General features: G+C 40.6%; 1 protein-coding gene across 1 annotated transcript in view; it reads right to left on the bottom strand.

Annotated features, from left to right (window-relative positions):
• The window catches only part of chm (chameau), an 895896-nt gene that overhangs the window by 33638 nt on the left and 836409 nt on the right, over window positions 1-25849 (bottom strand). Inside the window, exon 9 of the mRNA XM_067153506.2 lies at window positions 6618-6764. Within this exon, the coding sequence (XP_067009607.2) occupies window positions 6618-6764 (147 nt within the window). The remainder of the gene's footprint in view (window positions 1-6617; window positions 6765-25849) is intronic.

The raw sequence follows: 25849 nt of genomic DNA, 5'->3' as shown, positions 1-25849 counted from the left end.
CACCATCATCATTCAAATCCAAAAAATCACAAATGCCAAGTTGAAGAAGAGGAAAGACCAAAGAAGTAGACTGGAACAACCTGGTTTGAACACGGAAAGGAAGCCTAAAGTAAAATAATGAAAGAAATATGGGCACAAAGAAAGGCAAATGCACGCCTCTAAGTGCTCTGCGTAGTCCTAATGGGCCTCTTCACATATTTAATAATAATAATAATAATAATAATAATAATAATAATAATAATAATTTATTTTCTCGTTTCATTGACTGTGGTAGTACTGCTTATGTAAGGGGACGCATCCAAGGTCAGTCAGTCCCTGGTTGGCATGCGGATACTGCCGAGTTGCGCTGCACATGCACTGTCGCCATTTCATTGGCACACAGTACACTGACCCTCGCAATACCGGCCGCCATCTTTACGGTTCACGCTCAGAGGGAGATATCAAGGCCATCTACCATTAAACCAAAATGCGCAAGTTATCAAGACAGAAGCTGATAGTATTATTCTGTGTCTGGAAACTAATAAATATGAATAAAATCATAATACATATAGTTTAATAATAAAGTTATTGTTTTTAAGACCCACTAATTACTTTTTGACGGTTTTCAGAGACGCCGAGGTGCCGGAATTTTGTCCCGCAGGAGTTCTTGTACGTGCTAGTAGATCTCCGGACACGAGGCTGATGTATTTGAACACCTTCAAATACCACCGGACTGAGAAAGGATCGAACCTGCCAAGTTGGGGTCAGAAGGCCAGCGCCTCAACCATCTGAGCAACTCAGCCCGGCTAGGTATAGTTTTTACCACAAATTCATTCAATTCAGAGACTTAAGTGTAAATAAAATGAACAAATGAAAATAACATTTTGATAAGTTTTAGACATAGTTTTTTTCAAGTTCTATTTGACGTCGCACAGGTACAGATAGGTCTTATGCCGACGATGGGGTAGGAAATGGCTAGGAGTGGGAAGGAAGTGGCCGTGGCCTTAATTAAGGTACAGCTCCAGAATGTGCCTGGTGTGAAAATAGGGAACCACGCAAAACCATCTTCAGGGCTGCCGTCAGTGGGATTCGAACCTACTATCTCCCGAATACTGGATACTGGCTGCGCTTAAGCAACTGCAGCTACCGAGCTCATTGATATAGTTTTTACCACAAATTACTTCAATTCGGGGACTTAAGTGTCCGGCTCCATGGCTAGCCTCTGGTTCAGGGAGTCCTGGGTTAGATTTCCGGTCGGGTCGGGAATTTCAACCTTCAATGGTTAATTCCGATGGCTCGGAGGCTGGGTGTGCTTGTGCCACCTTCATCATAGGTAGTCTCCATTCTCATAGAAGCGCAGGTCGCCTATACGGAGTCAAATCGAAAGATCTGCACCAGACCTTTTAGGAGGCTGCACGTTATTATTATTATTATTATTATTATTATTATTATTATTATTATTATTATGAAATTTAATTTCGACTTCATTCAAAGTAATCCTCAGTCTTCTGCAGTGGGAAGGTTTGACATTAGCACAAGGTACTTCAAAAGCATATAAAACTAAGACATTACAATAAAGTCATTCATTGAGACGGAAGAAGGATGTTATGGAAGGGTACGAATTTCCAGTGAGGGCCTGATCGTTTCAGAACCACATGTGTGTTCCCAATGTGGCGGAAATTGATATACAAAAGGAACTGGAGATATATAAGAAACCAGTACCAGGTAACAGATTCTTTTTACAAAGAACTTCAGGATTTAAAATCGACGGGCTATGATTTTGAATCTGTACTGATAAACTTCGAATTCAAGAGGACTAATTAGGCTAAGTATTCGTCTACAGGAAGAGAAATTGAGACTGGAATAATTTACCAAGGGAAAAGATCGATACATTTTCAACTTCTTTGAAAGTATTTAAGGAAACACTAAGGTAACAAATGATGGGGAACGTGCCATCTGGGTGACATCCCTAAATGCAGAGTAATTGTAAATAATAAATAATTAAAGATGAAGCAATCAATAGCAATTTTATCATGAAGTCAACTGAAATACGTGAGCCTAGGACGAAAAGATTACTAGTGATTTTAAGCCTACTAGGGAGCGCTTATGACTAGTTCTTTCTGGATGCTCGGTCCGGCTCCATGGCTAAATGGTTAGCGTGCTGGCCTTTGGTCACAGGGGTCCCGGGTTCGATTCCCGGCAGGGTGGCGAATTTTAACCTCAATTGTTTAATTTCCCTGGCACGGGGGCTGGATATATGTGTCGTCTTCATCATCATTTCAACCTCATCACGACGCGCGGGTCGCCTACGGGAATCAAATCAAAAGACCTGCATCTGGCGAGCCGAACTTGTCCTCGGACACTCCCGGCACTAAAAGGCATACCGGTACACCATTTCATTTTCATTTCTGGATGCTCGCTTTTGTTCCCAATACTTTTTGAGCCCTGCTATTTGTTTTTTTTTCTCTTTCTTTCCTATGAAAGAGGTTTGCAAAATTTTAGGAGGAAAAGACCTATGTAATATTGAAAGAAAAGGAAAGCCTTAGAGTATATTGAAAACAAAAAAGACCTGAAAAGGTTATCATTACAAGTTCTTTTACGTCGCACCGACAGATAGGTCTTATGTTGACGATGGGATAGGAAAGGGCTAGAAGTAGCAGATAAGCGGCCATGGCCTTAATTAAGGTGTGAAAATGGAGAAACCACGAAAAACCACCTTCAGGGCTGCCGACAATGGGGTTCGAACCCTACTATCTCCCGAATTCAAGCTCACAACTGCGGGCCCCTAATTGCACGGCCAACTCGCACAGTCCTGAAAAGATTCTACATACGCTTGCATACTTGTACAAACATTACAACAGAGGATTTAAAAAAAAAAAGTTGTATTGACGAGATCATTACTAGGCTTTTTTAAAATTTCACACCCAGTCCCAAGCCGATGAGTGAAAAGTCGAGTGAAGACGATCACTTCTGCCCCGCATAACGTTATTGCGGACTCTAAAGCCATATACAAGACCGTGCTCTTTAATTCCACGGAACCGAAGCTTGACCGATTGCATTTCAAGAATGCGGAGGTTTTTAACATCTTTGACCACGTTTTTAGTATAAATGGTCCACGAAAATCAACTAGAACAGAAATACATTCCTCGCCATTTTCTCTCGCTCGAATGCGCGCGTGTATACATAAGTTTGGTTCTCAGAAATGTCACAGCTCCGTCCACCAGAGGATATCCCTCCACATACGGAACAAGATTCCATTATATCCGTTCGTATTTCATTGCCAGTTAGATCCATGGCCTACTTCTCATACTCTCTCAGGCAGTACCACTCACAACGTACAGAAAATGCAGTGTGAGAAGAGAGCTTGTGTAATGAGAGACTAGTTCGCAGCAATATTCGTTTACGTAGCATGAAGTATACTACATTAAGAGTACACTAACAATGTTGACGATCAAACAAAAAGCAAGAACCTGAGTTGTGAGAAGGGGTGGATAAAAACTTGTATGAAACCTTCTTATATAGGAGAAGACTGCATTTCAAAGTGAACGCATAAGCAGAAACCCACTGGCAGCGTGAGATCTACTGCACTGTATTTTTTTTTTTCGGGGAAGCCCCCGAAGTCCGCTCCCCCCGCGTGGCAATCAGCTCAAACTACATTGCCTCTGACATGATATTAGTTTCTAAGAAGAGAGAGATAGCAAGGAAGAGGGGAAAGGTACTGTAGGAGTACCTGCCTGTTTGCACGTCAGACGCGTTACCAGGCGAGGTTTGTGTTGGTAAAGTAGTGTTAAGGCGTGGTATGAAGGGTCAGGAAAAAACACATACGCGGAAAGAGCCTACATGTAAAACCTGACATCTTTTGATAGCACAGGTAGGGATGTGGGCTGGAAAAGTCCCGAGGTTGTGTTAGTTAGGAATATGTGTCATGCAGTCATAACCATTTCCCTGCGTTTGTCAGTTATTATGGGTTGATTTAGCACAGGGCCTCTCAAACGCCCAAAATATCACGCGTTCAAACTGAGGCGCAGAGGTCCTGTGCACAGTGCATCGGTCCCACTTGGCTCGGACCAGTGCGACGTCTCGGGGTGACTCGGCTAAGCTCGGTTCAACTCGGCTCGAATCTGGAGCGCTACGGAGCAAGTGAGGAGGAGGAAAATAGGCGGAGCCAGCGAGACAGGCGTGGGGAAATAGAGAGACAGCGCTATTGCTCCAAATCGAGGAGTGGGGGTCTGCACTCTGGTCAACCAAGCGAAGTCGCCTTTTGCACGTTGCACCGCGCAATGCACTGGTGCATGCATCCTGAGAGGCCCTGGTTTAGCATGAAGACGAACTGAAGGGAGGTCGTGTTAATGCTGTTTTACATCCCTTCAATTGCTATCGATTTTAAGAGATGGCAACGTGTCGAAATTTAGTCCGCGGGAATTCTTAACATACGGGATGCCAATGGTACGGACGGGAGTTGTCTGATTCCTTCAGAAATGGCAAACAGAAAGCTGCATTTCATTAGATACAGTATAACCATTCACAGAGAGAGAAAACAAACTGTTTCTAATAATACATATTATTAAATCGTAACCTGTAGCTTTAAAGACCATCAGACACAAAAAGCCCAGCCAAACCTAGCGAACTACTCTGTAGTAAACAAATTCGCTTCAATGAAAGTATAAATGGGATGGCACAAACGCACAGCTCTGCTATGCTATATTATGCTAAGGGAAGTACAGCTACGCTAAGCCAAGTTTTACAAATCGCATACAGTAGGCCCTATAGCCATTTAGAGAGAGAGAAAGAGAGAGTGAAAGAAAGAGAGAGAGAGAGAGAGAGAGAGAGAGAGAGAGAAGCAGTAAATATTCCCAATAATAATATTATTTGCTTTACGTCCCACTAACTACTTCCACGGTTTTCGGAGAAGCTCGGGTGTCGAACTTTAGTTCCGCAGGAGTTCTTTTATGTGCCGGTAAATCTACCGACACGAAGCTGATGTATTTGAGCACCGTCAAATACCACCGGACTGAGCCAGGATAGAACCTGCCAAGCTGGGGTCAGAAGGTCAGTGCCTCAACCGTCTGAGCCACTCAGCCCGGCGTAAATGTTCCTAATAAAACACATTATTCAAGCGTAACCTCTAGCTATAAAGACCACAAAAAGCCATGCCAAACCTAGCGAACTAGTAAACAAATTCGCCTCAATGAAAGTATAAATGGGATGACACAAACAGAGAGCTATGTTTTGCTATGCTATGCTATGATAAACGAAGTACAGCTACGCTAAGCCAGGTTTTAGAAATCGCGGGAAGAGCATGTTTTAGCATGCACAAGGGCCATTTATATTCCAGGCACTGCATATAGCGACTTGGTTTGTGTATACTTTACTGTTTCCTTATTTTATTCATCAAATAATATAAAGAAGGGAAAAAGAAGTCACTGAAACCTTAAGCAGTGCTTATAAAGAATATGAATACGTTAGAAATGAACACATGATCCCATCCCCAACTGACATACTTTTTTTCCGTGAAACGACAAAAGATCTACAGATTCGCGTAAAGAGAAAATGATTTAATGGTGTATGTCAGCAAACAAATAAAAATTGACAAGAAAAATCAGTCGCCTATTACAACTACTGCACAACATCCCTCTGTGATAATAGTAACACAGAGTGATAACTAGTCAAACTGGGGACCATAAACTGTGTTAATATTAATCCTCAACGTAATGTGAACAGCAAGGTCTAGCCAAATGATCTGTAGATACTGGAGTATCACATGGTCAGTATTACGACTTCTCAATTGTACTGCTTGATATTCATGACCAAAACACCATAAAAAAAACAACCTATTAAATTCTGAGTGCAAAGAGGCATAATATGTTACCACAGACAGTAGCACAGTCTAAGCCGAACCAAGACGCCTCGTACACTTGTAATTTATGCCCCAGCAAGCTGAAAAAAAGCATCGGATGTAAAGAACGCAAAGGTCTTTCCATGGCCGCCTACAGAAATATTTGAAACGGGAAATAAAGTAGCTTTGCACAAATTAAGAAAAATATAAGGCGCACTTGTAAGGATCGCTCAAGATGGATCGCACGAAAAAAAAAAAATTAAACGTAACGCCGAATTTGTTATAATAATGTTACAACGTCTCTCCAATTCCTGTAAATGTTTAAGAGACGCCGGGATGTCTGAATTTTGTGCCACGGGAGGTCCTAAACGTCTAACGACGTGGAATTGTCAAAATACCACCGAACTCAGCTTTAGGATCAGGACAAAGACTATCATCCGGTAGCGTGTTTGGCGAGAAAAGAAAGAATCTTCCCACACTCTTTTTCAAACGGTTGTTACGTGACGAGTGAAGGGAAGAGACCAAAAACCCCTAATTTCAAAATTTGGTAAACATTAACACATCTCTAATGCTGCTAAGTTGCGTGTGCATTTGAAGGGATCAGTGTAAGCCCAGGACCCAACGAAGGTATGACAGGCATTTGTTACACTTCCTATGGCTGAAATGTGTCTTGAAGGTGCTTCGTCCTCAAAAACAGCCTCCCTATTCGCCTAACACATTATAACCGATTTTGCAATTCAAGGCATTTATAACGTCTAGCAAGACGAATTAATTCTAACATGCTAAGCATTAAAACACTTACCTTTGATGGAGAGTTCTTTGCCGCCGAATTTGCAGAGATATTCCAAGAGAACATCTTTCCAGTAGCTACGATACGAAATGAGGCCGAGGTCGGACAGAGGTTTCTCAGGAGAGCCGATTTTATGCTCAACACGCGTCAGTAAATAGCCTGAAAGAACAAACATAATCATATGAAGAATGTCATTTCTACATGTGGTCATGAATAATAAAACATATTTTGAAAACAGAGCCTTAATCCAATTTTTGAAATAACGTCAACTTCACAACCTAGCATGGCAAAATGTGATTTCCACTGGTCGGTGGTCCAATACTTGTGTTGTCTGGCCCGCTGAAGTCTGAGATTTATGTCTGCGTATCAAGAGGCTTTTTAGCAGATACCATACGTATTCATAAGACGGAATTAATTTCTTTTTTAATGTAATATTGAAAATATAACGACGACGTTGCAAAAGGCGATACTAGCTAACACGAACATCACATCTGTATCACTTGGATTAAACATGGGGCATAACAGCAGGATCTCCAGCATACGACTATTGTAAGACCTGATATCAAATTTTGAAGGAGGCCGCTAAACTCCTTTCAAAAATATAGAACTACCATTTATTCCGTCGCAGGCCTAAAGTCGGCAACCTTGAAGTTTAATGCGACATGATGCTGTACAAAAGATGAGAAGTGAAGTGAAGTAGCGCGTCGTGAGAGATAGACATCTCAAGGATGTCGTTAACATAACATCCTCCGTATTATGGACCATTTCTTGACACACTCACTTAACTGTATGCTGTGCATGTAACTCTGTTTCGTCGTACCTACAGATATTTCAATCTGCGAGCCCTCTAAATTATTTTGAATCCTAAGAGATATCTAACTTCTTCCTCTTAATACCGACAAATGAACTGTTCTTCCTATGCTTCGTGGAATCAACACTTCTCATATTTTGAAAGAGATATGTCATACATCCCACTTGCCCCTGTATAATGACTAACATTGACTTGCGAGTTCTATTCTATCTACCTACCATATAGGCACAAAGGCAGTTTAAAAAGAACTTCCCAAACGGGAGAGGCTTCACATTTTTATTTTCGAGGTAATGCGTGATAGCTAAGATAATATTAATAACCAGACAATGAACAACAAGTGATGCAATATCCAAAGCATGCGATTACTAAGGCCCGAACTTTTTCAAAATGCATATGCGCAAATGCAAATGCATATTTCGAGAGGTTTTCGAGTTACTGGATTCCATATTCTAAACATAACCAAAACTTGAAACTAAGGATCATTTCCACAATCTCCAACAAAATCTGTATTGACTGTGTTTCGGACATCACTTGCTAGAAGAAAAACATGATATTTTCCGTTCCTGAGTTATGGCACTTTCATTTTACTACTTATACTACAGGCACGCACTTCAGCGAAAGGAAGGGGGCTAGAACTTTCTTGCTCATCCCTCATTTCCTTTCACCACGCCAAAAAATCAGCCTTGTGAGGAGTCTCTTCAGTCAATGTGTTACTTTTATCTTTCGCAGCCGTCTTCATCTCATTTTTGAAGTGTTCATTTGCTGAAAATTCCCAAAGAAAAGAGCAGCAGGAGATATTTCTTAAATCAACTGGTGTCGAGTAATAGTGGCTATTCAGCAGATGGTGTTATCGTGCATTGTCAAATTTGTTCAAATTTGTTCAAATGAAGTGGAACGTGAAAAGATATTTCAACTTAACAGCATTCAAGAATGACTACACATATTACGGCAAAGAAAGGAAAGAAGGTCGACACATATAATCAAGAACTATTTCATATACAAGTCAAACATAAGTCCTCTGTTAATACATTTTCAGCCGACTTTTGTAAGACTTCGCACATTCCACTGAATAAATCAAATAACTCAGTTCTGTGATCATTTCTGGACAAATACTGCTGAAATCAAAATATCACAGGTGAATCAACTCTCAGAATAAAATCAAATTATTTTACAAACATATAAGCTCTTCGGGTTTTTCAACCGTGAAATTACCAGCGTTTCGCCCCAGTGTAGCAGTCGGCTCAATAGTTTAACATTTGCAATCGACGAAATTAAATTATGCTTTCCCTCTGGGAACTTAATTTTTGATACATTATTTTATTTTTGTGCATATTTTCCTCTTTGTAGGTCAAACTTGCATGCATATTTGAAGCATTTTTAGAGCATAAATATCCGGACCTCAGTGACTACCTACTCAGGTACTAACGACAAACCATACTGCGTAACTTGAGACTTTAAGGGTATCCGGTATTCCAATACAGCAACGCCGCTAGTGAAATATGCATTTTTCATACAAGACACTTGCATTTACTAGCTTTCTCACATTCTGGCGGCTATACAGCCTTTGAAAGTGTAAGCAAAAATTTCTGAAAGTTGCAAGACTGAGTCACGGGGAACAAAGACTTCGAACTATTGCATTCCTACATAAAAGTCTGACCTTCGTGCAGGGTTAAAAAGTGTCCCCACGGCTTCAATGATTTATACATTCAAACACGAATAAAAGATGAGCTGTCCCACAAAGCAGGTTCTTCAGCTAAATACCGAACACGTGCGTATGTGTATGTGCTTTCTAGTTTGCAAATACCTATCAAGTTTCGCACGGTGTCGCGGAAGTCGTTATTCTTCTGCTTATCTGGCATGCATCCGCAGTGCGACATCCCTACAAGAAATTTGCCTGCATTTTAAGAACAAATGTGCTAGTTACATACAAAATCAAAAACACTTAAAAGCCTACATAATGAAAGAAACTAGATTTATGTGTCTGAAATCAACATATTTGGTGGAGCAGTATAGAGCATAAAAATTATTGTAGGATATAATAATAATAATAATAATAATAATAATAATAATAATAATAATAATAATAATAATAATAATAATAAATGGTTCATGATGCGGGTTACTGTAGTCACGTCCTAGTGCGTGAACCATGGGCAACGGCTGAGTGACCTAGTAAGTGGTCCTGAGAATCGGGATACCAGTTGCTACGGAATGGGAGTGGGCATCTCGGACATATTTTGAGTCGTGGCCCTCCTTGTGCTCAGGCGGCCAGAACTATACCATCCACCGGTGGTCCATAACCCGTTAAAGGAGAGATCCTCACTTGGACTATGTGTAAGTAGGGTAGCATCCTGCTTCACGAATTTACCGAACTCAAAACATTTTAAGCAAGCCTCGGACCTATGGGAGTAACGGAGTTCCACACCCATTTGACATCCCAGGGACTCCTTGGAAACAATTTGGCGAACGAAATGGAATTCGATGGGGAGCTATCAATATTAATGGGGCTTATGGAAGAAAGAAGGTAGAACTGGCTGAGTCAGCAAAGAGGATGCATCTGGATGTGTTAGGAGTAAATGCAGATATTGGAAACCACATTGTCAGCGCCAAGACTTCCTCGACCGTATTTCTTGATCGGGTCCACTGCTTCTTATATCAGACAGCTCCTCTCTTGGTTCATGAGGCTGAATGAACCTCGTTTCAGTCCTCAGTCCACGATTAAGATATTCACATTAGTTGGGAATCCAACCTAGTGGTTTTGGGTAAGAATCACAAACGCTACACCAACACCACGAGGCTGGTCTAATAATAATAATAATAATAATAATAATAATAATAATAATAATAATAATAATAATAATAATAATATATCATGCTACAGGCTTGATAATATCGTTATCGTAATTTATCCGCCTTTTATCTTCCTTTTATATAGATGATACTCGCACAGCATGAATCAAAAAATAACTGCACTAATTCGTATATATTAATCTTATTCAGATTTCTGTATTTCTTTCCAAAATCTTCAAATATCTCTCAAATAAAAAATATCGCCATCGTGTATCTTGCCTGTTCGAGTCAATGACGCGCTACGTACACAGTTGTCACCTTATTTTGACAAGAAAGCATTCGCTCAACTGTGGCAGTAAATACACTGTGACAACATGGTACAATTCAAAACCTTTAATATAGTCGTAGGTCACACTTAAAGGAAAAATGCATATGTGACGACTGTTCTTAAAGGGATACTATTCATTCGAACAGGAACGACGCTCATTTGAAGATATTCCATGTTCTTGAGAAGTGCTAGTCGAATTTTGAAAGTAATCGCACCGCTGAATTTTCAATGCTGATATCTCTATTGATAGGTGTAGAACACAGCACAGTTCCGTTGCCTCAGTAGATATTGACCGCAAGTTCAATTACACAATTTAACGTCCAATTCCAGAAATTTCCCACACTGACGAAAATTTCCGTTTTCAAAACATTACAAAATGGGGATCGGGATACGGATTACTATACAGGAGACCATAGCTGAGTACTACTACTGTTCTAACAGTATCAATGAATAATAATAATAATAATAATAATAATAATAATAATAATAATAAAGGATAAGAAGAATAAGAATAATAAGAAGAAAGACCAGCAGGAGAAGAAGAAAACTGTCACACTATGAGCTCGTCTCATGGAGATATTTTGAGCACCCTCTTTTAAATTTTCTGTGGTTTGATATCCCTCTGACGTCTTGCGGAAGGAAGTTCCATTCACGGCTGGCTATAACAGTGAAGGAATTGTTGTAGGTTGAGGATTTATGCTTAGGGAAAGCGAGCAATGCCGTGCTCAGAGCCCTAGTATTTTTATCATGGTGTTCAGAAAGGCTAAGGAATCGTTCATACAGGTAAGTTGGAGATTGTAAGGTAAGGATTCGGTGCAAAGTCAGGGTATGCAGCGTGCGTCTGTCTTCGAGGCTGCAGCCATCCGAGGTCGACGTAAGACTGGGTAACATGATCTGGAAATTTCAAATTACATATAAATCTTACACAGGCACTTTGTACATGTTGTCGTTTATCTCGAAGTTCGGTCTGATAAATTCCAGATACGAAATTACTGATGAAATAGCTCAATTTTTTAGGTAAATGAACAATATTGTTGAAGGATGAAATTCAAAACGGAACAAACTGGTAACCCACCTGCATCCACATACATGTGAATTAATTAAAAATATAACCATAAAGGCAAAAAAATGAAGTGTATCTCAACACAGATCCGATTTAAATTTTGGAAGGGCAGAAACGAAGGACGAATTATGTTAAGTTGGAAAAAAATATTGCCCGTATTCTCGATGATTATGAATCAAAAAGATTCTGCAGCAATGATTAAATAATCTAACCTTCGTTGCTAAATTAGACTAACTCTTAATTTAGACTATAAGTTCGGAATTTTAAATGACAATTTTTAATGCTCTGCCGGTCCTAAGCCTGGATGAAGTGTGAAAGAAAAAGAAATCTGTACTTGTTTACATCTGTACGCAAGTAAGACATCCTCACACCAGACTGTACACAATAGCAATTAGACTTTTCCTGTATGAAAATGAGACGTACGCCATCTGCCACTGAAACTTCGATTATGAGCCCCTTAGTAACATTACTGAAAGTGGAAACAGGTTTTCTATATCCTTAACGGATTAGTGCTTTGTGTGTGTTTTCCTTTTCTTTAAAACCCACCCTGTATAACATCTTAATTTCAGTTTCCTCTATACAGATGCTGCTCTCTTTCAACACCATCTCCTCCTACAAACTGCTATTAATGCCGAAATAAATCTCACTAAATTATTTACTATAATCGAAAAAAAGAAGAAGAAAGAGACTCAGCTTGAAATTGATCACAAGAGTTTAAAAAGTTGTAATATTAAAGCAACGATCCAGGCGGGATTACCGAAGACGAAACAACAAACTATGAGTCTCAAGTTATTGCGATCAATAAGGGTTTCACCCAAGTTTCATTTTAAAATCTTTTCGGAACGTCTTAGGCGGATTTTGTGTGTTGCGGTAAAGACGGAGTTAAGACGAGAGGGTGTTAGCTTTTCTTTCGTGTTTTTTTTTTTTTCTTTCCTCGACGTAAGTCTTTACCTCCTCTTCACCCTGAATCTCTCAGCGTTAAGCCGCAGGCGGAAGGCTAATGAGTGAGTCCAGGGGAGAAAAGTGGTGTCCTTAAGAACGGAGTTCACGTCCTTCGGGAGGTTTGGGCTGGACATAAGCCGCTTGGCTAAAGACTCAAAAGCCACCAATGAAGGGTGTCAGATTCTTCAAAGAGAAAGCAACTAGTGCCACCATTACGACAATTTTGTCACCTGTAGTCAAATTTCCATTCAGTTCCAGTAGCCATAATTAACCTTTATCATTTCATGGAGAGAGAGTTACCAACTGTCTCTAAAAAAACATGCTTTAAGGCTTTTTGAAAATATAAAGTCTATACTTACATAAAACTTCGAACTTTCACAGTGAACGTCATTTTATATTTCGGAACAGAAAAACAAAAGTCAGCTGCATTTATGTCAATTCGTTCGTTTGTTTGTTTGTTTGTTTGGTTATACGACGTCATCAATAATTAAGAACAGCTGACTGTCATTTTAAGAAACTCGATGTTTAATTTGAAGGAAACAAAATACATTGTAGGCCAAAGTAACTATTAGAGTGAAAGATATTGAGAAACAGATGAGTATGTCAGAATGCAGTCCCAAAAGGAACATACGGGAATTCTGTGAAATTAGTAAAGGACTGCCAATAAAGAAAGACTTATGAATACAAGAATAAGAGGTATATTGCGGTGGCTAATGAGTATCTATAAGAATAAGGGCGTAAAAAAGAAAAATGATGAAATTTGTTGTTTGTTATATGGAGAATTAATGGAGGAGGCACATCTCTTGAGAGTATGCAGGGAAACCAAATACCTGGGTAGTGATTGCAAAGAAAAACCAGAGAGGGAGAAAGAATACATTTTTAGAAGGTCTAAAAGTGAATACTCAAATAATGTCCATTGCACTTTTCCGATAGGGGGAGAGGCGGGATGAGATAAGTGCAATGGCGATTCAGGCGGCCAAGGTTCGAGTTCTGGTTCATATTAGATCTCCGTTGGGCGAAAGAACGCTGAGAATTAATTTTGTCTGATAATCACCAAATGTGTCACCAGAGATCTTTTACATGCCGACATCATACGGCATGGAGTATCGAATGAATTTTCTTCCACCCTTCAAAAATCCGACTAGGCTACTTCTCCCGGGTTTGAACTCGCGATCTTGGAGGCTATCACTCTACCATTGGCCCAAAGAGAGAGCTAAAAATGGGGTACGCAATTATCTCAACTATTAAATATGACATGTTCTGTTGCCACTTTTAAGATTTCCCAGTATTATTCATTTAAAGAACTCGAAACAACGAAATTGTGGTTCAAAAGAATACTGAGAATCTAAAAGCACTGCTGTATTCGTCATACTAATCAGTTACAAAGTGGCAAAATAAATATTTGGGAGTACAATACGGTACATTTGGCACTCAATTCTATTTTTAATAAGGAAAGCAAAGAAGCGGAAATACATCACAAAATAAATATGCTCAACATTGATGGCAACAGTATCTACAGAAAAGCTGTAGTATTTGAAATATGTAACAAGGTCCAAACAGGTGAAAGAGAAAATGTAGGGACATTATGCATCATAGATTTAGACTAACAGTAGTCCATGTGAGAGAGCAATTGTATGCAAATGCTGAGGTTCGTCAGGGCAGCAACGAACTTGTCGACATGTGTAGTATACGGCGCCAGGTGCCATGTGCCAGACACTTCACACCTGCCCACCACTACTGCGTCATAGCTTGCAAAACTTCCGGCAAATTTGACAGACAAAGCATTCGCAGAGCCTCACCGTCTGCCTGCTTTGCTTGCCTACCGCCTGCTAAACGCAGTAGCGCTGTGTAGGTCGATCGGAAACTTCCAACGGTCCTAGGAGAGAACCCTGAGATCGGAAAGAAACCAACGAGTACGGAGATAAATTCTTCTGAACATGTACAGTATAAAGATTCGAAATCTGTTTTAATTAGAGATTGTGTTGCTTCCTTTCTGGTCTTGGGCCATCGTCGTTATCAGTCCCGTAATTCCTTTACCAGGATTACCCTCAAATTGTGACGTTGGCAATGCTAAGTGTACATATAATGAACTGGCTCTAGGATTACCTTTAACTCGTAATGGAGTGAATACGATTAATAAGAGTCATCAAATAATAATAATAATAATAATAATAATAATAATAATAATAATAATAATAATAGGTACAGAAACACATGAGAAAATAATATGTCAGTCATTTTAAAATGCATTTCTTACAAGTAAAATAAGTGAGCATGTCTACATCGTCATTATTTAGGGTATTATGCAATCCGCTGATATTCTGGATACCACTTGTTTGTCGTGACCTACATGTTGCTGAATGGTAAATATTTTATCTGCTGCCCCTTTCACTTCGCATATGTTTCAGAAAAGTATCTGACCATCTGAAGAAAAAAAATATCCTCACCGAATTGTGAAGTGGAGAGCTTTAGATGGCTTTATCTTTGGCATTCTAAACACTTAAAGTGAATCACGCACAAATAATTAAAATTCGCACCTGTACAAAATGAAACTAACAAGCACGTATATGTATTGTTAAGAATAAAACTCTATCTGTTTCATTACTCTAATTTATTTCAGAATGACCCAATAAATGCTATGAATGCTAATTAGCTATGAATGGCCACTCTTACTAATAATTGTCTGTTTACAAATTGCTGTTCCTTACGGCACAGCAGGCGGTCCAGCCCGTTGCTATACCTGCGGACGCTTAATCCTTACTTACACTTCCCCAAGTCCAGTCATCTCATACAGCAACTGTGTGTAGAAGGCTGGATCTGAACACAGGGCTACGGGCCACTCGATACACCACGACTGTCCGTTGGTTCGACTCCACACAGTCACACGCAGCGAACAACTGAACAGCTCAACAGTATTCAACAGCAGGACGATGCTCACAACAGCGAACATTAACACAGGTCCATTTATCCTCACACTCACGATAGCGGGTTTCCTCGTTGACTCACGCCGATCCTCAGTCCACAGAAATACATAAGCACACAGTACTCTCAGGTAGTACACGTCTTCCGTTCCGTCGTCTCCAGCCCATCTACTCCACTGGTCTCTCCGACACCACAACAAACGTTCCTCGTTCACACCTCGTTGGGACACTAGCGACAGCGAACACCTCTGTCGCCCTCAGCCCAGCCACCGAAACCCTAATACACAGAGTCCAACGCTGACCGTGACTCCACCACGAAGCCCAACTGTGACTAACTGTCCGTGGCTAGCCTCCGTTTTTATAGCACGGGTGATATGAGCCAGAATTTTCGCGAGTTGACTAGAGGAAAAACATTCCCGTTGAATCTCATTGAAACTCACAGGTAAGCCGGCCGACCAGAACAATACACGGAAAGGCCGGCACCACCCTACAAGCCGGCTAGGAAATCCCAGGTCGTGTCACTACCCCCTTCCTTGAAGTACTGAAAAGGGCTACCACGGGGCTGGCACGTAACAGTATGTTAGTACTCGGGTTCTTCAACGACAAATGTGAATTTGTACCTACTACAGTGATAATACCTTCCCCTCTCATCGGAAGCCTATCCAGATTAGAAGCAATGTCTCATCGCACTCTAGTGATGTGGTTTCCAAAGAACGCGGTTAGAGTTGTATAAGGTTACTTTATTCGACATTTCCGAACCGAGTACTGAACCTTCTGTTGTTCGAGTACTTTTGTCTATTCAAAGCTGGGATGATTATTCAGATATGTTGATCAACCACGGTAAATAAATAAAAATGACAACACTGTACAACAGAATTTAAAAAAATTACTTAAGGGCAGACGTGCACGAAAATTATTTCATTTTCTAAATTCTCTGTAACTTGAACAATATGTGCACATTGATTTAATATACTGTACATCGTTCTTAGCTATTAACGTTAATCAGATAATTTCGATAAAATGTTTTTGAAAAAAAAAAGAATTTTTTCCATATTTGAATTTTGGTCATATTTATGTACCCTTTTTTCTCAGCAACACCGAAGTCCTGGACCTTGTAATTTTTTTATTAACTTCTAAGAACTTGATGTAATGCTTACGGGCGTTTTCATTTCATGCTTATTTCGATTTTTAAAAAATAATTAATTTGAAAACTACACAAAAAGCATATATATTAAACACTATAAAGTCCATAAAACGAAATATTTTGTAATTTCCTCCAGGAAAATGTGTGGCCTGTCTGTCGACCAAGTTTTAGATTGATACCTTTAGTAGTTCTAGAGAAAAAGGTCTACATTTGTTATGGAAAAAGGAAGTCTGAAAAATTATTGCGTTTCATAACAGGAAATCTCAAAATGTGTCTATCAAATCAACACAAACTTTCCGAGGTAATTGCTATATTTGATCAACCGGAAATGACGCACATATATTAGGAATTAGGTATTGAATTTGACAAAATCCTTTTGGGACTAGATTCCCAACATAATAAGCTGGCAATTTCAGCACACACACACACACACACACACACACACACACACACACACACACACACACACAAGAACAGAGTTTTGAAGGATTTCGTGCACGTGTCCCCTTTAAAAACACAGTAATTAGTGGCTCAAAATGACAAAATAATGAGGCAAAATTGAAGAAAAGACCTAAAAGTAAAAAGAAGAAAAATGATAATAAATACGCATTTCTGTAATTAGGGAGCCATGATCAGGATTTATGTATAAGTTAGCAATGTGAATGATGTACCAATTAAAAGATGACATGTCATCAAAATCCGCGCCCAGCTCATTAATCTACGTATGGTCTTCGTACTCGGTCATGCAAGACACTAGTTCCTACCCTCATTTTAATTTATTGTTTTGAGCCCTCTAACCATAGCCTGCTATTACTGGACGTGATGTACAGCGCGGATCCGTTGTTCCGAAGTAGTTTCTTTCTCTGACACTGAAATGCAAGCAAACAGATTTCCAGGACGGATGTGAAGAAAAGTCCTGCCGAGCCACATACTGTTCGCTTCGCTGAGCGGAAATACGCCATGCTGTCACAATTACCTGCCCGTCCCGTTCCATCCGATTATGTTTATAACGTCACATCATTAGCACATTACTTTTTTTACTTCTATTTCTCTCTATTATATTCCAACAAAATGAACAACCAAGTTAGATACAAGATAAAAAACAGGCCTATCCAGTAGTGACAAGAGGAAATTAATGTGGCCTCTACCAATAACACTTCCTTACTTTTTGAGTTTGAATCCTTCAAATAGTTGGTTAACTTGGATTTTTAAGATTTTTTTTTAAAAATGATGCAGCTTCATTTAGACATAAACATATGTTCAAAACGACGGTGTCCCCTCTGAAAAATAACAAACCACAAGAGTTAAACGATGAACTCACTGATATACAATTCACTGCTTATCTTAGTAATTAATCTCTTTTGTTGGTTGTCGCACCAATTCAGACATATTTTATGACGACGATGGTAGCTTAGGGTGAAAATGAGAAACCATAAACTAACTTCAGGGCTGCCAACAGAGGGATTCAAACCCGCTATATTTTGAATCCAAGCTGACAGCTACATTGCCCGACACGCACAGCCATCTCGCTCTGTTGTAACTCATCTATGTGGGGTGGGAAATTAATTTTACACTGAAATATAGGAGATTCGCCGGCCCCGTGGTGTAGGGGTAGCGTGCCTGCCTCTCACCCGGAGGCCCCGGGTTCGATTCCCGGCCAGGTCAGGGATTTTTACCTGGACCTGAGGGCTGGTTCGAGGTCCACTCAGCCTACGTGATTAGAATTGAGGAGCTATCTGACGGTGAGATAGCGGCCCCGGTCTAGAAAGCCAAGAATAACGGCCGAGAGGATTCGTCGTGCTGACCACACGACACCTCGTAATCTGCAGGCCTTCGGGCTGAGCAGCGGTCGCTTGGTAGGCCAAGGCCCTTCAAGGGCTGTAGTGCCATGGGGTTTGGTTTAATATAGGAGATTCACTTCATTTTATTTTAAGTGGTGATGATGATTACTGTCTTAAGAGGAAGTACAACTACGCAACCATCCTCTATTAACACTGATTAGAGGGAAAAATGGAAGGAGTCCGACACTTCTAAAAATGAAGGTATCGGCCAAAGAAAGACAAGGGCCGCGAAGAGGCTCGATACCTAATACTGTCGAGGTCGAAAAACAACAAGAGTTGACCACGAGAGGTAGGATAGCATAGGTTAAAGTGAGGAGGCTGGCACAAGTAAGTGGAAACAATCTCAAGTAAGGAGCCCGTAGTCGCCAACCTAAGTCAAGAACCCTTGGGGACCCTTTTAGTCGCCTCAGACGATGTACCTACCTCACCCACAGGGTACATTTCATTTAAATACAAGTAGCTTGAAATATGTCGGCGGTAATATAATAATACCTATAACCAGCATTTTCCAAAGAAGCCGAAGATGATTTGGAACTACTCAACATTAAAAAAGAACAAACTGCAAATAGAAAATAATCTACGAAACTAATATCTCAGGTAAATATCCAGATAAAAGCACGAAGAAATCGGGCAGCAAACGGACGGAAGAAAGAAAACACCACCGCAGAGAAAGGATGAAGAAATTTTGGGAAGTCTAAAAAGAAGAAAATTTTTTCATGTAGTCTTAAGATGGTTCTAATCGAATGAATGAATACATAGTAATAATAATAATGGCGAGTGGCCTCCGAAGACCATGATGCAGGTCTTTCGAGTTGACGTCCATGGGGGGACTTGCGTTTCTCTGAGGATGGGGCCCTACTTAGGATGAAATGTTATGTTGAAGACGGCACAGACACCTAGTCCCCGAACGAGAGGTTAAAAAATCCGAACTGTGACCCTTCTGGCCAAAGGACAGCATACTAACCAGTTAGCCACGGAGCAAGACAATTGCTATAGACTGAAGGAAGACATTGTCCGATTAGAGATGTCAGATAATCTTTTAACCGTCTGAAACGTGAGGATCTTTGAGTAATACAAGTTAACAATGGCCTAGTTAGCACAAGACATACGAATTTCTTAACTGTGTTATTATTTGTTTACCGTCGTTATAACAGGTCTAGTAATGCCAACGTCAAGATGTGAAAATTACAAGAGTAAACACTGAGCGGGTGTGACTTCTAGCTCTGATATATTGTTGAGAGTTGGCGCCTATGGCAACCGCGGACATGAGAGGAGGGGATGCCAGTAACTGGAGATAATATTAGACCCAGCTTCAAGACCTTCCTTCACTAAACTTTGACACTTTAGGTAATAGGGAGGGAGGACTTCATAGCTGACCAAAACTCTCCTCAGTAGAGCCGGAATTAGAACCTGATACATCCCCATCAGAAGTGAAACGTTTCCTAACGAACACTTCTGAATAGTGGACTCTTCTAGTTAACGGACAATTTTTAAATTCTCCGGAAAAAATACCTTGGCATATGCGGAGGGAAAAAAAGGTTTCCAAACAGTGGACATTCTTAGGCGTGATGATCCTTAGCATAGTTAAATCAGACATTTTGAATTCTGATCTATATTTTGTAACGTTCTTACATTTGTAATTTAGCTTCTTATAGCTTTTCGAAGAATTTGAGTTTATTCTGATACATAGATAACGTTTATTTATTTATTTATTTAATTTATTTATTTGGCTTCCCTCAATTGGCGAATGCACATTAAGCTGATAAATGTAAACATAGAAAAAAATAAATTTATATTGATGTAAAATCAAAATAATGAAAATAATACATATAAAATTAACCGAAGTTACGTTCATGTTCACCTACCATAAATTAACAGCTAAATCATATTGACTTGAAATAACCTACCTTTAGCATCTGGAATGTTGGGAGGCTCAAAATACATTGCTGATCTACTTGGTCAAAGGTACGCAAACTCCTTGATTTAAGTTCTCAGAATAACATATAAGAAAAATAACTATATTTGAAAAAAATATATTTTTAACGGAGGAAATTACCAAGAGCAATTTATAGATGAAATTACGAGTAATAGAGGAAACGTTTCATTGATCATGATTCTTCTATTCACAGTCATAATGCAACGTACCGTGGCTTAAAAATGGAGACTTCGTATATAACAAAAAATGGTGTCAAATTTCCCTTTGGAAAAATCAAATTATCATAAATATGTTCTTTCAATAAATGAAACTCCACTGATAACGATTACATTATTTGCATCTAAAAATAGTCTTCGAGAGACTTTTTTCATGGATGTTGGAGTTTGGTCGGGTTTTTGAAGGCCGGGACAAATTCCTTCCGAACTGTATGCCGTACGATGACGCAATGTCGAAGATGATTGCAAATACATTTGCTGTTTACCAGCAAACTTAAGTAAGCTTCAGCCATACTTCGCCCAGAATGGTTCTGATTTCTCTGCCATCTGGCAAAGTAAAATGGAACGTCGAAATTAATACACAGGCAGCCTAAATTGAACCAAGTAAAATTACAATACTCTACTTCCAGAGGTCTACAGCGTCAGGAACATATGAGTAAGAGGACTGCTTCTGGGTGCTAGAGGGACCATCCCCAGAAATGTTGTTTAATGGCGGCAATCGTACAGACTGCACAGAAATATTCAAAACGAAATTGTTACCACGATTATAAAATTCTCAGTGGCAATAATGCCGGAACCATTTGTATGGAAAACATAAGTAGTATTTTATTTCCTCCCGGCAACATAATCTTGAGTACACTAATATATCTTTTACGAAACAAACAATTTAATTATTTTTTCGAAGAACATGTGAGCTATTCTGTGTCCTTTGCTAAACACGCATTGGTGTCAGAATGAATAAATAAAAATTTGTATTATTATTATTATTATTATTATTATTATTTAATCCGTTTACCCTTCAGCGTTGGTTTACCCCCCCCCCCCCCGGATTCAGCGAAAAATCCCACCCCTACCTCAAGGGCAGTGTCCTGGAGAGTGAGATATTTGGTCTGGGGATACAACTGGAAAGGAGGACCAGTACCTCGCCCAGGCTGCCTCCCCTACTATGCTGACTAGAGGCCTTGTGAGGGATGGGAAGATTGGAAGGAATGGGCAAACAACGGGGAAGGAAGCGGCCGTGGCCTTAAGTTAGGTACCATCCCGACATTTGCCTGGAGGGAAAGTGGGAAACCACGGAAAAACATTCCGAGGATGGCTGAGGAGGGGATCGAACCTACCTCCACTCAGTTGACCTCCCAAGGATGAGTGGACGCCGTTTCGTGGAGAGCCGGGAATCGAGCCCGAGCCTCGGGGGATGGCACCTAATCACAGTAACCACTACACCATAGAAGTGGACATTATTATTATTATTATTATTATTGTTATTATTATTATTATTATTATTTTGACTGCTTGATTATGGAGGAGGCTATAAACGTCCGTATAGAATGAATCAAGATATTAGTTATTCCAGCTTCCTATACAGAATTTACTTCGTTATTCGAGAGAACAAATTTAAAATTCAAGTATCATCATGCCCCTCCCTTCAGAGATGATGGCCATCTACACCGACCGAGTCTTCAAAGTTTGCTAGAAAAATTGCGAGTAAGGAGAGATTCGAGCGTCGCGTCGCGCTGCGTCGCTCTGCGGAAAGGGCCAGGGCAAGGCTACACAGCAGACAAGAGCGACTGCATCAATTGATACCGACCCGAACTGATGACTGGATGGAGAGAAAGATGGGCGCATGCGCAAGAGTACAACCCTAGCGTACTCCGCGGCCATTACACTATAGCAACTTCATTGAGCGGAACTCTGTCTGGCCTCAGGGACATGAGAACAGTGCCACTCATTATGCATCCACAGAAAAGTGACGAGGAACGCTACCTCATTCAGAAACTAGTACGTGCTGCAGGAGCCTTCGCAATGAAAAGAGAGACAATGAACGGGAAAATGAGAAAGATATCAGCGCTCTTGAATAAGGCATGACAAGTGACTAGCAAAGAGCGTCAGAAAAATGAACCCAAGGATGCATCTTCGAATAAAACCGAGGAGGGAAAACAAGATGCACATTTTTGAGGGTGGCAAAATGTTAGCAAAATAATGTTCTTTTTAATCAACAGAAAGCTCGTTCAAAGCACTATGGCCACGTAAAAGAAGTCTCTAGACAACCTGAGAGGGAGATACAGATATTCAGATAATGAGGCTATGGGTGCCGAGAAGATAATCGTACTTTTCTAAAAACATAAGGTCGCATTATGTCCATGTAAAAGGTGGTATCTAGACTACCTGACAGGGAGCTACAGATATTCAGATAAGGAGGATATGGGTACGAAAAGGTAATCGTACTTTTCTAAAAACATGAAGTATCGAAAACGAGGGAGAGAAAGAAAGAATGCAAAATATATAAAGAGAACATTGGCTGAGAACACAAAGAAATATATATATTCTTTTTACAAATTGCTTTATGTCGCAACGACACAGGTCTTATGGCGATGAAGAGATAGGAAAGGCCTAGGAGTGGAGAGGAATCGGCCGTGACCTTAATTAATTTGCCACGTGTGAAAATGGGAAACCACGGAAAACCTTCCTCAGGGCTGCCGACAGTAGGGCTCGAACCCACTATTTCCCGGATGCAAGCTCACAGCTGCGCGCCCCTAACCGCACGGCCAATTCGCACGGTCAAGGTAGATATTTGTAAGGCACGAACACACCATTGGAACTGACAGTACATACGTACAGGTTGGTTCAGAAGGAGTTACCACCACTCACGGGGCGCATTTCGAAAGACACACTGAGCAACAAAAGAATGATAATACAAAGGCGGGTCTTATTTTCATAAGTGAAAGAATTTAATTTATTTCGAAGTTCTTTGAAAAATGTATTTTGTAAAAGTTTGAGTTGACAAGTATATTAGAAATAAAGAATGGATCAGAAATATCTTGAAATGAGCTGTACAACAAAGTTTTCGAACAGAAACGAGGATCGATTTTTAACAACACAACTGCATTTATTGCATGTAGTGATCAGTATAAAAGTGCTTCCATTAACTTGAATGTTCTAATTTCTTGCACCTTTCAAACGGAAGAAAATAGGAGTCCAATCAATTTTCACATACATCTCAGTAACTACTGACAACAGGTTTATGTGATTTTTTTTCCTCAATATATCTCCAGAAATGTGCACAGTAAGTGGTAGTAAATCCTTCTGAATCATCGTGTAGAGCTCTAATTTGTGTTAGTCCAAGGGTGTGAAAACAATGACTGTTAAGCTAATATCACTATTTTTAAGCAAAGCTATATTACTGGTTGAAGCACTAGACCGCCCATGTCATCAGATGTACTAAATATTTATTTTCATCTCTACAAGTCTGTCAAAGCTACATTTTTGAAGTGTTTCATTCTCCCAGCAGATGGCAGACGGGGCACACACGATGTCATTGAATTTTCCCATCCCATTCCACATTTTGTTCGTAGAAACTTGCACATTTTCAATCTTATCTTTCCAGCTTTCTGCTTCCTTGACGTCATTGAAGCAGGAGGAGAAAGGACGTGGAGGGAGAGAGGCTCTCAACAAATACGGCCTGTCTCAACTTCGACAAGCTCCTCCCGACTACAGCACACCTGATAAACTTTGCAGAGTTTTGCTCAAATACCGGTACGCCTGTAATGCGAGGGTTGGGGCAAAAGTCATGGCAACTTTTTTTTTTTCTTGAAGATAGCAGTCCGGTTGGAAAATGTGACATATACAGACGAAAGGACAAGGTGTTAACTACATGTGTGGACAATGAATAGCACTGAAATATCATAACACACTAATTTATTACGGTAGTATACAGGGCAATATGGCCTTCCCGGTGCAAAAGAATGACAACACAGTACACATAAAGTTGACATGACAAACCTGGGCCTAAAGACTCTCAAAGTAGTCCCCTGCTACAGCCACCACACGCTGCCAACGATGTGGGAGGCGCTGAATACCATCTGCCTCAGCATTTGCCGCACCATGTGTGAATGGGGTCACCTGTTGGCATACAGCATTAGCAATGTCCTCTCGTGTTGCAAACCGCCTACCACGTAGTGGTTTCTCAATCTTTCGAATGAGATCAAAGTCACAGGGTAGAGATGTCGGGAGAGTACGGCGGGTGCTCCAATTCTTCCCATCCCCAACGTCGCAGTAGCTGCCTTACACATTCTGCTTTATGTGGTTTTGCATTGTCGTGCAGGATTATTGCACTGTCCACAAGATCCGGACGTTTCCTCCCAACGCCACGTCGTACCTGTCGCACCAGGAAGTCCCTGTAGTACTGTGCGGTCACTGTTCTGCTATGTGGAACAAAGTGGCAAACAATGACAACCCTGACGTCATACGCGACGATCACCATCAATTTGACTGGGGAAGGATTCTGACGGACCTTCTGCCTCCTTGGTGATCCAGCATGTCGCTATTCCGCGGACTGACGTTTCAGTTCTGGGTCGTATGCCCTGGCCCAAAATTCATCGATGGCGATTATTCGTGACAAGAATTGATCGCCGTCCTGTTGCCAGCGTGCAAGGTGGTCGGAGCATATTGCATAGCGCACCCACCTTTGAACTTCCATCAGTGCATGCGGTACCCACCGCGATGCGATTTTGCGCAGTTGCAGCTCATTACGCAACATCCTGTTGACGGTGCGTTTCTCGATGCCACTTGTCGACTTGCTCTCTCTAACTCCAGTTGCGTCCATCGTCTGTCTTCATCCAGGAGCTGCTCGATGACGGCACGTGCCACGTCGGTCCGCACACTGACAGGTCATCCCGAACGTTGCTCATGACTGGTTGACACACGTCCTTGCTGAAACTTTCCTACCCACCGTGCTACTGTACGGTATGGTAGGGCATTATTCCCAAGGGCTTCCATTAATTCACTGTGACATTCCATCGCATTTCTCCCTCGGAGAACGGCTATTTTGATGTAAGCGCGCTGCTCAACACGGGTTACTTCCATCTCGCACGACACTCACCAACTGACTGATTTCACAGCCCTCGCTGCGCTACTACCAGCTAACACAGAGCCATCTGTTGTTCTGCATACACACTATGCCTGCAGAACTTCCATACGACACATATACAGTACGTTTGTGATCCGTTCACATATCTACAAGAAAAAAATAGTTGCCATATTTTTGCCCCAATCCTCGTATATTATTCGGATTTCAAATACTCTTAGTAGACAAAATTCCTTAATAATAATAATAATAATAATAATAATAATAATAATATAGTGAAAGCCCAATAATGCGCCCCGCATAATACGCGATCTTTCTCGGGTTCCTGCACGCCTCAGCCGTGGCAAAACTGCCCTCGCAGTGAACTCACGATGCGCAGCGGGTGTGCA

The sequence above is a fragment of the Anabrus simplex genome, chromosome 9 (genome assembly GCF_040414725.1).
Source record: "Anabrus simplex isolate iqAnaSimp1 chromosome 9, ASM4041472v1, whole genome shotgun sequence".
Lineage (NCBI taxonomy): Eukaryota > Metazoa > Arthropoda > Insecta > Orthoptera > Tettigoniidae > Anabrus > Anabrus simplex.
This window is presented reverse-complemented; position numbering and strand designations above follow the sequence as displayed.